At 40.1% G+C, this 13,951-nt stretch overlaps 1 protein-coding gene across 6 annotated transcripts in view; it reads right to left on the bottom strand.

The window, feature by feature from the left end:
* Window positions 1–13,951, bottom strand: part of ATP9B (ATPase phospholipid transporting 9B (putative)) — a 193,618-nt gene that overhangs the window by 92,240 nt on the left and 87,427 nt on the right. For all 6 annotated transcript variants that reach the window (XM_084780966.1, XM_084780967.1, XM_084780969.1 and 3 more), the window contains 2 exons: window positions 12,606–12,681; window positions 7,669–7,745 (listed from right to left, as the gene is read on the bottom strand). In XM_084780966.1, the coding sequence (XP_084637092.1) occupies window positions 7,669–7,745; window positions 12,606–12,681 (153 nt within the window). The remainder of the gene's footprint in view (window positions 1–7,668; window positions 7,746–12,605; window positions 12,682–13,951) is intronic.

Raw genomic sequence — 13,951 nt, 5'->3', positions numbered from 1 at the left:
AACTTCTGTCTTTTTGGCCTCTAAGTCCTGCTGAACTAAGGTCACTGGAACCCTGAAGTGTTTTAACTCATCAGGCTGCCCTCAGTTGCCCTCTGTTGCAGTGTGATGATGCTTCTAAGGGTTTCCTGACATGGCTGTCCTTGTCCCAGCATGACCTCCACAGAAAGTACCCTTCGCCCTCCACCTCAGTGAGGAGATCCAGGATCCTTAAAGGCATCTGAACTCCATCTTGAGTCAAAGCTTGAGGAGTTGGAGGGCAGTAGACCCCATTTTATAGGGTGAGCTTGTATGGTATTTCCCTAAATCTTTCTTTCTTCCTTCCTTCCTTCTTTCCCTTTCCTTTTTCCCTTTCCTTTCTTTTCCTTTCCTGTCCCTCTTTTCTTTGTTTTTTCGAGACAGGGTTTCTCTGTGTGTAGCTTTGGATATCCTGGGCTCACTTTGTAGATCAGGCTGCCCAGGAACTCACAGAGATCTGCCTGCCTCTGCCACCCATTTCCTTAAATTCTAAGCAAACTCATGAAAATTAGCAATTTACATTTTACATATAGTCTCACATTCAGGCCTTTGTGACTGCTTCTTTTCCCCGCATACAACTTCCAGGAAGTAGTGTGGGGGCTCCTGTGGCATCTAAGGAGAAGGCCATCTTTGATGCTTACACCAATGCTACAGTCCTGTCACAAGCATGTGGCACGGCCTCATCACGTCCTTACAGTCACACTGCCATGAATGTTGCTGGTTCTCTTTTCTGGTCTGCTCCCTCCCAGGGCATAGAAGCTCCTCGTATTCTTGCTTGCATTACTCTTAGAGTCAGTGGGGTTTTTCCCAGACTGGTGCAGTCAACTGAGGCCGGCATAAAAGGCCTAGGGGTTCTCCCACAAGGATGCCTGTCATCCAGAAACACAGGCCACAGTGGCCACTGTACAGCTCCCACACCTTAGCCCCAGGAACACTGGAAGAAGAAGGGCTCCTATGCCCACCTCAGAACCTGTCTCTCCACTACTAGCTCCCGACTTATGGCCGGCCACATGAGGACATGAGGGCCTAGCCTCTCTATCCCACCCCTTAATCTCATTCTTCAGTAATTCACCTTACGAACTGTCTCCTGGATCTCAACAGCATCCAGCCTTTCAAAATCAAACATCTATGTGCACACAATACCAGCACTAGGGAGGTGAAGGCGTACAGATCAAGAGTTTATGGTCAGCCTAGGCTAAGAAAGCAAGCTGGAACTCAGTGAGGGTCACATGAGACCCTGTCTCAAAACACATGTGCAGGCACACACATACAGATACACATACCTCAGCAGCCCTGGCTGACTTCAAACTCATAGAGATCCACCTGCCTCAGCCTCCAGAATTCTGGATTAAAGGTGTTTACCACAATGCAGGCCTTTGTGGGCTTGTTATTGTTGTTGTTTTAGTAAATTAGATACATAAATCACTTCTAAAATTGCTTTGATTTGCTGCCCAGCAGGAATGTATATCAGAAGACATTTGACTACCGATCCAAGAATGCAAAGAGACTTGAGTCTAGCCTTCCTCTATGCAGCATCATTCCCTGATGGCAATTCCCTGCCCATGAGGCTGTGTGCTCGGCCTGGTGGGAAGAGGTGGAGTACCCCATGATTCACCCAAACAAGAGGCAAATGCATCATCTGAGGCAAAGATTAAACTCATCGAGTAGTCATTTTTCTTTATATTGTTTGGAATTAAAAACGTATTAAACTGCTCCATTATAAAATTTCTATTCTCTATATTGTGTGATTTAGAGCATGTCTATATCTTAAGGCTATGAAACAATTTTGCTAATCATAACAACAAATTGTTGACTTTAAGTTAAGAAAATTATTGCTTGAATGACTAAATATTCAACCAAAACAAAACAAATCTCTCTCTAGATTGTGTCATATACAACTTGCTCATCTCCACAGGTTAATGAACCCTGGTAGCTGCACTGTGTTTGTGCTAGTCTTTCAACTCTCTCTCTTAAGTCTTTACTCGGGGTTAAGAAAAAGTACCCATAATGGAGTTTAGAAACCACATGACTGTGTGGCACAGGAGGTGTGAGCCATCAACATCACTGCAATGCAAAAAATATACTTCATGTCAGCACCAATGGCAAAGCTAACAGAAGTCTGGTTATGTGGTTTAATTGCTCTAAGTTTGAGTCCTAGGCCTAGCTGGTTATCCTTGCCCATTACCACCACGGTTACCTGACATGTATATGTGATGCCATCAGAGTAAGCCACACCTCAAACAGACTAGTATAGTCTGTTAACTATGTACAAAGTATAGGAAAAGGGGTAGAAGATAGAGTCACTCTTTGGTCTAGCCTCTCACTAGGCAGTGCTGCTTTTAGTCCCCTACAAGAAACATATAACAGGCAGTCATCTGCTTAGAGGTAAGGACAAACCTTATCACATCTGAACTTCCTACTAAGAGAGAACACTATGTGCTGCTGTGAAACTATGTCAAGGGTTCTCTGCACACTGAGCTGCAGGCTCCTGGGCCCAGTGGAAAGGAAAGGCTGTTTACTCCCCTCAGTGGCTAGGCAAGGACAGACAACCTGGGGCATGCCCAGAGCCTGGCTCTGCATGAGGGAGGAGTGTGGGAATAAATGTGGTAGGCAGCAGAAGTAAGGTAGAGAGGTACACACGCTCAATAGAGCCGCACTACATGGACTTTGGCAGGGGACCATGACAACCCATGGGCCCTCCTTTTTAATTGACTGTTGCCTTAAAACTGTCCTCAGTGAAGTCTGCTTCTGATTCTACAAGTGTGAGACCTGTTGATTACAGAAGACTTCCATTTGCATAAGAATGGAGAAGGGACAGGATAGGGTGTGCATCTAGCCTAGACACCCACCCTGGTCAGAACCAGCTGCTCACAGCAACCCTCTGGCCTGAGGAAGGTGGCTCAGGCAGGCCCCTGAGAACTTCCCCTCCACCCACTGTTTGTGCTCTTCAAAAAGGTCTGGGAAATCATCCTACCTTACTCTCAGACCACGTCAACAGAATTGTGTCAAATCATCTCGGAGAAGATAATTGTACTTTTGCCAGAAATATGAAAAATAAGTATTATCACAAGTTCCTAACAGTTTTCAAGGCCTCTGGGTAAAGAATCAAGGAGTTCAATAAATGAATATAATAATGGAATTGCCTAAATGCCTAAAGAAAAATTCTCTGCTATGAATTTAGATTACAGATAATTCGTTACTGTACTAAGGCATAAGGAAACAACCAAATGTATTCTTACTTAAACATACACAAATATACAACAAGCACTTCTTATTCAGAACTTAATGCAGAACTAAGCATTTCAATAACACATTTCCTAGGCAGGGCATTTGCTTTATAGTCAAATTCCTATTTGAAGAAATTCAGGGACAAAATTGACATTTGTACTTTAGATGTCTCTATGTGCTTGTAGAACAGTTCTCAGCTACCATCAAGATAGTTTCTTTCCTGTTTTCCTAAAGTTATAAATCTGTGTGTGCTCATGAGGCAGACAAAACTGTGTGTAGCTGTGAAGCCAGTGTGCTAGACATAGTGATGGTGGCCTGGGTACCAGTGCAGCCCAAGCAGGTGTGCTACATCTTGTCTACTAGAGGGCTTTACAGTTGGCTTGACGGTGGCTAATGTTTTCCGGATGAGGCTTGGAAACATTATGATTTGTTAAAAACTGGTTAAAAAAGAAAAGGCATCCCAGTCTGTATCCATGAGGCTTACCGTGCAGCTCTTGGTGAAGTAGAGCAGCCTACATTAAACTGGAAAGTATATTCTGCAAGAAGGCAGCTGTCAGAAAAGCAAAGGGTTCTCAGATGGTATGTAACCACACGGAAGACAAAGGTGAGCTCTTCTATTGTAATATTTCACTATAGATCAAGAGGACTCTTAAAATATTAATAAATGGTCTTTTTAAAATAAAAAAGCCATTTTCCAAAACTACTTTGATATTTCAACTGAGAATGTACATCGCAGTTGACTCTATTTTGTTCTATTGTCTGAAAATGCCTTGCAGCAATCCAGAAAAGGAGAGGCAGCTCTAATTCCCATAATGGCACATGTCACCTGTCTCTCTGTCAACGAGACATCTGAAAGCATCTTTTTATTAGAAACACAAATCAATATGCCCAAGGGATTACAATAACTGCTTGAAGCAATTTGTATTATCATTTCATCCTTGATGTTCTTGGTCTGAGCAACTTATTATTATGAGCGGCGTGAAAATGGCAACCTGTCACGATTGATTTTCCTTAACCTTCTCTAAGAATTTTTCCCTCTTAAATGTAATCAAGTATCATCTTATTAAATACATCTAAGGCTAGGTTTTATAAAGCAGTCCATTACTCAAGTTGTAGTCCTTGTAATTTAAACTTTCACCAAATTTCATTGTAAAGTTGCTTAGTAATAAAAACTTTTTAGTTGTTCAAAGTTTTAAAACTTCCAAATATGAGTAGAACCCATCTGGATGATAATGCTGCACAATTTTTAGCTCTCCCTGTGATAAGCATAAAGCTATGTTTTCTAATTACATTGTCATTAAAGTACAAGAATAAATTTTAAGAAGAAATGTAAAAGAGTAAGTCAGGGCACTGCATGAGTCAGAGTCACTCTACTGGCTGCTACCATAGCTGGCACAGGAATATTTCCAGGGCAGATTTCAGAGCAGATCACCTCTAGTGCACCAGAACTCACAGGTTCTGACTCAGGAAGTCCGGAAGCCCAAGAGTTTGTATTTCCAGGTCCCACAAAGGGATGGAACTGGAGCAGTATAGCCTGTGCCACAGAAAGAGGGAGCAAGGCCGGCAGCTAGACATGCCTTATGTATATTTTAACACCAATAAAGCACATACCTAGGGCCTTAGAGCATGATATCCATAGTCACAGAGAAGAGAATGGAGCTGGAGAGCATCTAAGCTCAAGCCTAGGTCTCAGAGTGGACAGACTGTTCTCCCCAGTTTTCACAAGCCATACCAGGTTGTAGGACTGGCTTTTTAATTTTAAGCTACTAAAAAAAATAAAATAAAATAAAATAAACAAGGTGACAGAACACAGAGAAAAGGGAACCTAGCCAAAGACAAGATATTAGCTAAGGCAAATAGCAAGTTTAAAAGTAGACTCTTGAAACTAGTAATAATCTTGGATGGATATCCAATGTCCATCTGTCCATATGCTCAGCTCAGCAGATGTAGGTACAAACAGCTGCCGGGTGATGGCAGCGCAGGCCTTTAATCCCAGCACTTAGGAGGCAGAGGCAGTGCATCTCTGAGTTCAAGGGCAGCCAGGATCATTACAAAGTTCCCCCTGTCTTGAGGGGGAAAAAGGGATGGTGGTGGTAACAAACAAGTCCTAATGGACATTAGCCTAAGTGGGAAAGTTGACACTCTGGAATCTAGGGAGAAAGAGGGCTAGTGGGAATTGGTGCCCTTAGATCTACTGGAACAGCCTCACCAAGACCAGAGCCTTTGGGAATTGATGGAGGAAGGTGTTGAATAAAGAAACCACCAAGGAAGGACACCAGGGACACCTTTGCTGGGTCCTGGTGCGTGTATATCTCATATCTCTGCTAGAGCCACATTACAAAGCATCTTCTGCGGCAATGATTATGAGTTAATTGTCAATTTCACAGATTCTAGAACCCTGAGAGATGGGTCTTTGAGCAAGCCTGTCAGGACTTTCTTGACTTAACTGAGGCGGGAAGCCCTTAGCACTATGGGTGATACACTCAGTGGTGGGGACCCTGGAGTGGGGAAGGGTGCTGAGCAGCCATCTCTGCCCTTTGCCTGTGGTAACCTGTGATCATCAGCCTCCAGCTCCTGACATCAGCCCTTCTCTGCCATGATGAACTGGAGCCACAAGAAACCCTTCAACCATCTCTATTTTACAGATGTGAAAATTAAGATGCAGAATTAAACCATTTGTTCAAAGCCTAGAAGCTGGTCAATGGTGAAGCCTAGATCCTTCTGCAGCTGACAAACCAAGTGCAAGAATCCTCAGCTATGACCATCTACTCATGGGTACCACAATGAGCCACCATGGAACATGTGCAGAGAACAAAGCTGACACCTTGGAGATACAGAAACAACAGGATGTAAGTGCAACTGAAGGACAAGGGGAAGGTAAGAGTTTGATTCAAAGGCAGCTTTTAAAATGCTAAACTTACTGCTTCAAATTACATTCATCCACAATATTCCCACAAACACAAAAATGGACACATGCAGGAAAAGCTCTCGAAGTAGCACGCACGTGAGACTATTCTACCTGCTCATTGAGGAAACAATCATCACACTCCATTGTTCCAGCATTAGCTTACAGAATTGTTTTAACATAATTTTAGTTCTTTTGCTGCAGTAGTGACCAAGATATATTTGATACCCAGAAGAGAAGTTGCTAAGTAAACTAGTTTCCCATCTTCACAATTAGAATTCATACTGAAATTACAGTAAAATATACATACATACACCTGATATCATTGCCTGAAATCTAGTCAGACTAATATTGAACATTTGGCAAGATTTCATCATATATAAACTTTCATCATTCATTTCTCTGTTGGATTATTCCAATCATCCATCCGTCTGTCTGTCTGTCTGTCTGTCTTTCTACCTATCTAAAATAGAGTCACACACAAACACTTGGAGATTCACAACTGACCAGCTGTGCTGGGGGAGATTCTCTAGCAGGCCCCACTCACGTAAGTAAACACGGGGTTCAACCCATTTGGTGGAGCTGGGCCATGTACTAGGGCTGATGTTTTCCTGTTTTGTTTTGTTTTGTTTTTGAGACAGGCTCTTTGCTATGAAACTCACTATGCAGCCCAAGCTGGCCTTGTACTTACAATCGGCCACCTGCCTCAGCCTCTCTAATACTGAACATAAAGACATAAGCCACTACATTTGGCTTGCTTTCATACTTTCTTGTTTTTAGCTGAAGATATAGATTATATCATATCAGATATATACATATTCTTAAGGGTATATTTCATTCATACTGCTTAACAAAAAAATTTCCAGGAAAAATAAAACCTTCACTATTAGTGACCTACAGAGTCAGGCATGGGACTGTGAGCATGCTTGTTTTATTTAAATATGTATGCTATATTTTAAATAAATAAGCATAAGCTGAACAGTAAGAATTTCACATTTAACTGTACTTTCAAACACATTGAGTTCATCATGAATAATGAATCAGCCACACAGCAAATATTGAGAATTCACACTAACTTTTCATTGTGATTTAACTTATAAATACATTTTGATTACATAAGTGATGATTTTAGGAGTGTTACTAGGAGTCTTTAAGCTTTTAATATGCTTCTGAAATGAAAGAAACAACTCGGATATATCAAGTTAAGTAATATAAGGGACAAATAGATTATTTTAAAAATAAACCATCAACATAAAGAGCACAAACTACAAAATAAATGTAAGATGAGAAACCAAGAACTAACTGCCAAATATAAGGCACATATATAATATAGGCAAAGGCTCCTTGGAGATGAGAATGTATACAAACGCAAGGACTCATTACAATTCACCAGCAAATAAGAATCTGTTTTTCATATTTTATATTATGCTACATAAATGGGCTATTCCACACTACATAGACTTTCTTACTGAAAGGAAAAAGCAAGTTCATTAAAGCATTAACTCCTTAATCTAGCCTACCTTATTTTTTGGATTGGATGTGTTCATTACACTTCGAGTCTCTTTTCCAGTATAAATGACAACACCTATTACAGTACCTGCAAAAACATGAAAGTGGTCCTTATAGCAATACTTGAAAACAGAGATAACACTTTCTAGTTAATTATCTTGATAGAAAAACATTACACTGTTTGAGCTTATACACATTTATCCAATAGTCTACTCTACTTGATTTGGTTAGTTAAAAAATTATTAACCTTAACTTTTAAAAAGGACTTAGAAGTCAAATGATTTATTGAACTGTAAGAAATATATTAATGTTCTTTTTCCTGACAACAGGAGTAATGGGCTTTTCTTTACTGTCTTCTAGAATAGTAAGTAGTTCACTGTTAAAAGAGCATAAAAAAGGCTCCACTCCTAACTCAAGAATACACCACAGGACCCCCAAACAGGGCAGGGCTAGGAGAGCCAGCTCTGCTTGAGTATGCTGCTGTGCAGGAGAGCCTCTGTGGCTGTTTTGGATGCTCACTGTGGAAACAGCACCAGAGCATGGTGACATTACACAGAGCAGCTCCTGGCCACCGTAAGCACCACAAAACTTGTTTGGGCAAGCAAACAAAACCTGACCAAAAACATAAGTTAAAAATATTTTATTCTAGCCGGGCATGGTGGTACATACCTGTAATCCCAGCACTCGGGGATAGAGAGGCAGGTAAATTGCTATGAATTCACAGCAAGCCTGGTTTACATAGCAAGTCCAGGCTAGCGAAGGCTACACAGAGAAACCCTGTCTTGAATCCCCCTACCCTCCTAAAAAATTGATTCCACTTTTAGAAGCTACTCATTTCCTTAAAGGATGTCTCCTAAAGTTATAAGTCAAGAAGACGTAGTACTTTTTTAAATGTGAAAAAATGATAATCTGTATGTTATAAAGGCTCAGGATTCATCTACAGACTGCCAACACTAAAACCCCCGGAATCTCTACATAACACCTGTATCACTTATAGTCCTAATTTTATATTTAAAATGGAAAACTCTTGATATTAAATTTACAAAGTAGAAAGGCATTACATACATACGTATATAAAGTTGTGGAATTAACAATCCTAACAAAATTAACTATACAAATTATATAAAATAATATTTTGCTTCAGAGGCAGAGGAATAAAGCTAGTAAAAGTTCAACGCCAGCCTGGGATACACAGTAAGAAGCTCAACACTACCACCCCTAAAATACACATAACCTTAGATGTAGCACTGACGTGTAAAATTTTGCACACTGTGTATGTAAGTTGGGACCCATGAGGTAAATATAAGCTACTATTTGCCCTGTCTGAGCATGAACAGCCACATGGTGCACATCACATAACTCCAGTTTCTGCTTCATCAACTAGGGAGGGCAGACCCACCGTGCTGCTCAGCAGTGGCGTGCACTATACAGAAGCTGCAGGTCTTGTAGTTTTAATTGAGCACCGCTACAAAACCAAGTTCTAGAAAGGTGTGATTGGCCAACAAGGGCATGAAGCTCACCAAGCTACACAAGTGTTGTCTCTCTTTACTAAAATTCATTTAAATTTCCTACACAAGATGACTACAGGTTTATTGTATAGAATATTAATACTTGATGAAGTAATACCACCAGGAACTTTCACACACACACTCACACCACAGAATTATTTCAATATTAAAAGAATAAGGTTAAATGTTAAGTATAACTTGACCAAGATTTTTCCCGATTTTGCCAACTTAATTTATCCAAAATATAAAATCACACAAAAAAGTATACTCATAACAAATATAACTTGAAATTTTTATTTTTTTTAAAGATTAGCAAAACAAACAAGTGTCGGAGAAGTCTTCAGAATGATTCATCAAGCTTAAAACCTCTGTCCTAAAAACCAAGACAAATTCTGAATAATGTGGATTCTGGGCTGGGATAACTTACAGCACTCAAACAGCGAAATGCAAGACTAACAAGAAACACGGCGTACATAACACAGTTCCTGATGTTAGAGTTGTGTCATCTATTAACATTTGCTAAAGGCTTTCATTGTACTCTCTCATTTGATGGTTGCTAAAAATGACTACTCAGTGTAATTAGCTTCAACACATTGCTGTTCTGAGTCCCATGCTTTTTAATTACTTTAAATTGCTTGAATTAGTCCAGTACTATACAGGATTCCTTGCTCTGGGACAAATGGTACGTATTTATAGAACGATGAAGGTTACTGTAGAAAGAAGCACAGCAAAGAGAAAAGACGCACGTTTGGAAGTAAGCCATGAAGGACAAGGCACGGCATACTCTTGCACTGCAGCAGATAAACCTAAGGTAAACAGGACAGGTGCAGAATGTGTTCAGATTTCCCCAAGGGGGGGGGTGCAAGAATTTTAATCCTTTTAATCCATATTTTTTGTGTAAACTTAAGCTCTTATTCTGGCTCCAAACTAAAAAATCTTCTGTAAATTCTTAAATATGTTTGAATATTAAACTCATAGCCACAAAGAAATTCCTATAAGGTAAGTACCTCATAGCAAAATCCCCAAGGGGAATGAGACATAATGTCTAGAAGTGAACCAAAATTTTAATTCAGTTTCCAGTAAGAAAATATTTTAAAAGACTTGTGAGCACTTAGTCCTGAAAGTACTAAAAATGATTATACTCACCTGGTTGAAATTTGTAACTCTGACTTGACTAAAGTCACTTAAAAATCACTATAGGACTGCAGAGATGGTTCAGCGGTTTAGAGCACTGGCACACTGGCTGCTCTTCCAGAAGACCCAATTCAAATCCCAGCACCCACTGTGACAGCTCACAACTGTCTGTAACTCCAAGATCTGACACTTTCACATAGACATACATACAGGAAAAATACCAATGCACATAAAATAAAGGTAAATGAAATCTAAAAATATCGTTGTAAAAAGATTCAGATGCTAACTGTCCCACACAGGGCTAGTATAAGCATGACACGCAGACTACTTACTAAACAACCAGGCCTTACACTGCCTGGCCCCTTGGGGTGAGTCTGAAGGGCACTGTGTGGTCCATCTGGATGATGTCAAATTTCAGACCCATTATACCTGCTTTGAGGCATCACTTATTAATATTTCAGCTATACTGTAGCCTCCCTGCTATTCATTACCCAAATTTCATAACATATCCTACCAATTCAAATTAATAGGTCTCCATCTCTACCTCACTGCTACAAGGGCCATGGGACCCCAACATCCTTGACATTGAACTCTTTCTCCCTCTGCAGGTGGTACTGTTCAATCTCAGCCTGAGTTTCCTCCTTGGCCTGCTTCAGCCTCCAGTTCTTTCACTTGTGGTCCTCAGACACCTTCTTGGCCACCCACTTCTCAGCCTGCAGCAGCTGCTGGATGCCCAGCAACTGACTTGCCATCACTGTGGGGATTCTCGGCCTGGGTCAACAGCTTATACACATACAGGAATCCCTCAAATACTAACTTTTAACAACCTATGCATGACTAGGGTAGAAATATATTAAACCATACATAGAAAACAGTCCAGACTTTATTTTGAAAATTTGCTGCCAAAACTGCTATTTACACAATATATATATTTATCTGTGTCTGTGTAATATACATAAATATATGTGCAACACCGATGAAAGAAAAAGGACATGAATCTGAAAGGGGAAAGGGCTTTAGAAGGAAGAAAGGGAAGAGGGAAGTGATGTAATTATAATATTTATTTTAAAAGGTGCCATCCTCACTTCACTTACAAAGAATTCTAAGCTTGTGATCAGTTACAGAAGAGGTAAGAACCCTCAGGTTATTCATGAAAGTCTTAGACTAGCAACACTCCTGAGGCCCTAAGTTTTTAAGTTAAAAAAAAAAATTCTTTAAAAGCTTTGAAATGAGAGATGATGCTTGTGTCTTTAAATGTCCAGACATAAGCGAACATGCAAGTCATATTTCTGAATGGACGGTCTAAAACAGCAGTTCTCACCCTTTGGCAAACCTCATTCTCTAAAAATACAATTCATAACAGTAGCAAAATTATAGTCCTGAAGTAGCAATGAAATTAACTTTATGGCTGGGGGCCAGCACCCTGCAGAACTGTACTATTTCAGGGCCTCAGCCCTGGCAAGGCTGAGAAGCACTGTTCTAGAGCATCCTCTGAGAGGATCAAGCACCCATCGAACCCAGTGCTACAACAGACAGACAGCATGATGCCCAGGTTAGGGTCTCTGCTGTAGATGTATTCAAGAACCAGCTACTGCATGCCATGGTCATTCTGAAATCTAAAGTTGAACAGAGAAGCCATGTCCAGGAAAGTCTACAGGATATCTCACAGGCCTTAAGCTCAAGTTGCTTCTGTCTCTGAGGAGAAAGGCCACAAATCAATAGTTTGGGTTTTGGTTTCAATAGTCTAATACATATTTAAAACAGAAGCAAAGAACAGAAAATGAAGTAAAATTTGTTTTAAAAAGATAACATTTATTCCCCTAATGCTTTTTAATTTAACATTGTAAACAATATGATTAATTTTAAATTCTGGCTAACCAGGTACTTCTATGTCCCACATTGCAGATGCCTCTCACACACTGATGGTGAGCTTACAGACCACACCAGTCTCTGGTAGGTTTTCGTCAACTGGACAAAAAGTAGGTAAGAACCATCAAAAATTGTTACTAGCCTCCCTGGCCTGCCTGTGGCACCTCTCAAAGCGCCAAGCAACACAAGTCAAAAACAGCAAAAGGCACCACGCCCCACCACAATGGCTGTACCACACCCTTAAGCTACTGTTCTTGCTCTGCGTGGGTGAACAGTAGCCCAGGTCTCCCCACAAACTCTCAAGACTGTCTCCTGGCTTCTCAATCGGGTATCCCCTAAATCCCTCAGGCAAGCTTAGGAACGCTGCTGTACAGTACATGGACAACACTCACATCCTGTCTGTGAGACTCATGCTGGAAGGGGAGCGGCTCCCTTACCTGATGCCACAATGGTGCTTGCCCACAATGTGTTCTCTATACTGAGACTTTCATGAATAGGAGGATCACTGTCTTCCTGTTAAGGGAGAAAAAACAAAACAAAACTTGAAAATTAGTCACATTTCAGCATCAGAAAAGAAACATGTCCCTCTTCTGTACCCAACTGATTGATTATAAATACTATCTTCAAGGGTAAATAAGGAAACCTAAAATTACACTTTGATCCAAGAATAAACAATTTTATTGCTTACAGTAAATAATTTTAAATTTTCATAAGTGCACTTGTACTCCTGCTGATTATCTTTAGAGAATAGACTACAATATCTTTAAGAAAAAACACATGGTTTAAGCAATACTCCTAATCTAAGGTCTTTCCAGGAAAAGTTAATAAAACAAAACTGAAACATTAATATTAGGCCTGGAGAGATGACACAGTGGTTAACAACACATATTGCTCTTGTGAGGACCTGTGCTCGATTCCCCAGCATGCACATCAGGTGGCTTACACCTGCCTGTGACCCCAACTCCAGGGGAATCTGACATCTCTGACCTTTGTGGGCACTTGCATTCTTGTGCAGATACATCCTTACACATAATTAAGAGTAAATCTTTTCTTAAAAACCTAACATTAACATGGACATAACCAAGATATAAACTAAGCTTAACATTAACATGGACATAACCAAGATATAAACTAAGCTCTGTTTCACAAACATGGTAGAATTTCCTCTCCTAATTTTTTGTCAAAGACAAAGGGTATTCTTTAAAATACAAATATGCTCACGAACAGGAGAAAAATGCTTCTGTGACTATTAGTAATACACACAGGACAAAGAGATCACTTCTTTTAAATCCCCTTTCAAAATATGATGTTAGATATTTTTCTTTAAGCAGAGTTAAAGAAACAAGCTGTTTATTACTAATTATACATGTAATCATCAAATGTACCCAAATAGCAATACCACAGTAGTAGGAGTACATACAATGTTGATATTCAGAGACAAAACATACAAGCTGAGGATTTCATCTTAACATAAAGCCACTGTCTGTGTTGTGGTTACGGGGGCCTTGCTGGAGTACCGGATCATAAAAGCCCAAGGACCTGCAGTGATTCCAAGAAAACAGACACTGGAGCAGATGACCTCAATGTCTGCACAGGGCAAAAACAACTCACACTATTTTGAATGTTAGAATTCGTCCTTAAAATAGTAACTTCCACAGGATCTTTATCATAACTTGATAGTTTGCTATCAACATACATTCCAAAATAATAAAGAAATCAAATGCGGAAAGAAAACAGAGTTTGGAGCTATGGGTATGTCTTCTCCGTTAATTTATAAAGCCAT

This window comes from Acomys minous, assembly GCF_964271855.1.
Source record: "Acomys minous genome assembly, chromosome: 4".
NCBI classification, from domain to species: Eukaryota; Metazoa; Chordata; class Mammalia; order Rodentia; family Muridae; genus Acomys; species Acomys minous.
Note: the sequence above shows the minus strand (reverse complement) of the source record. Positions and strands in the feature narration are given on the sequence as shown.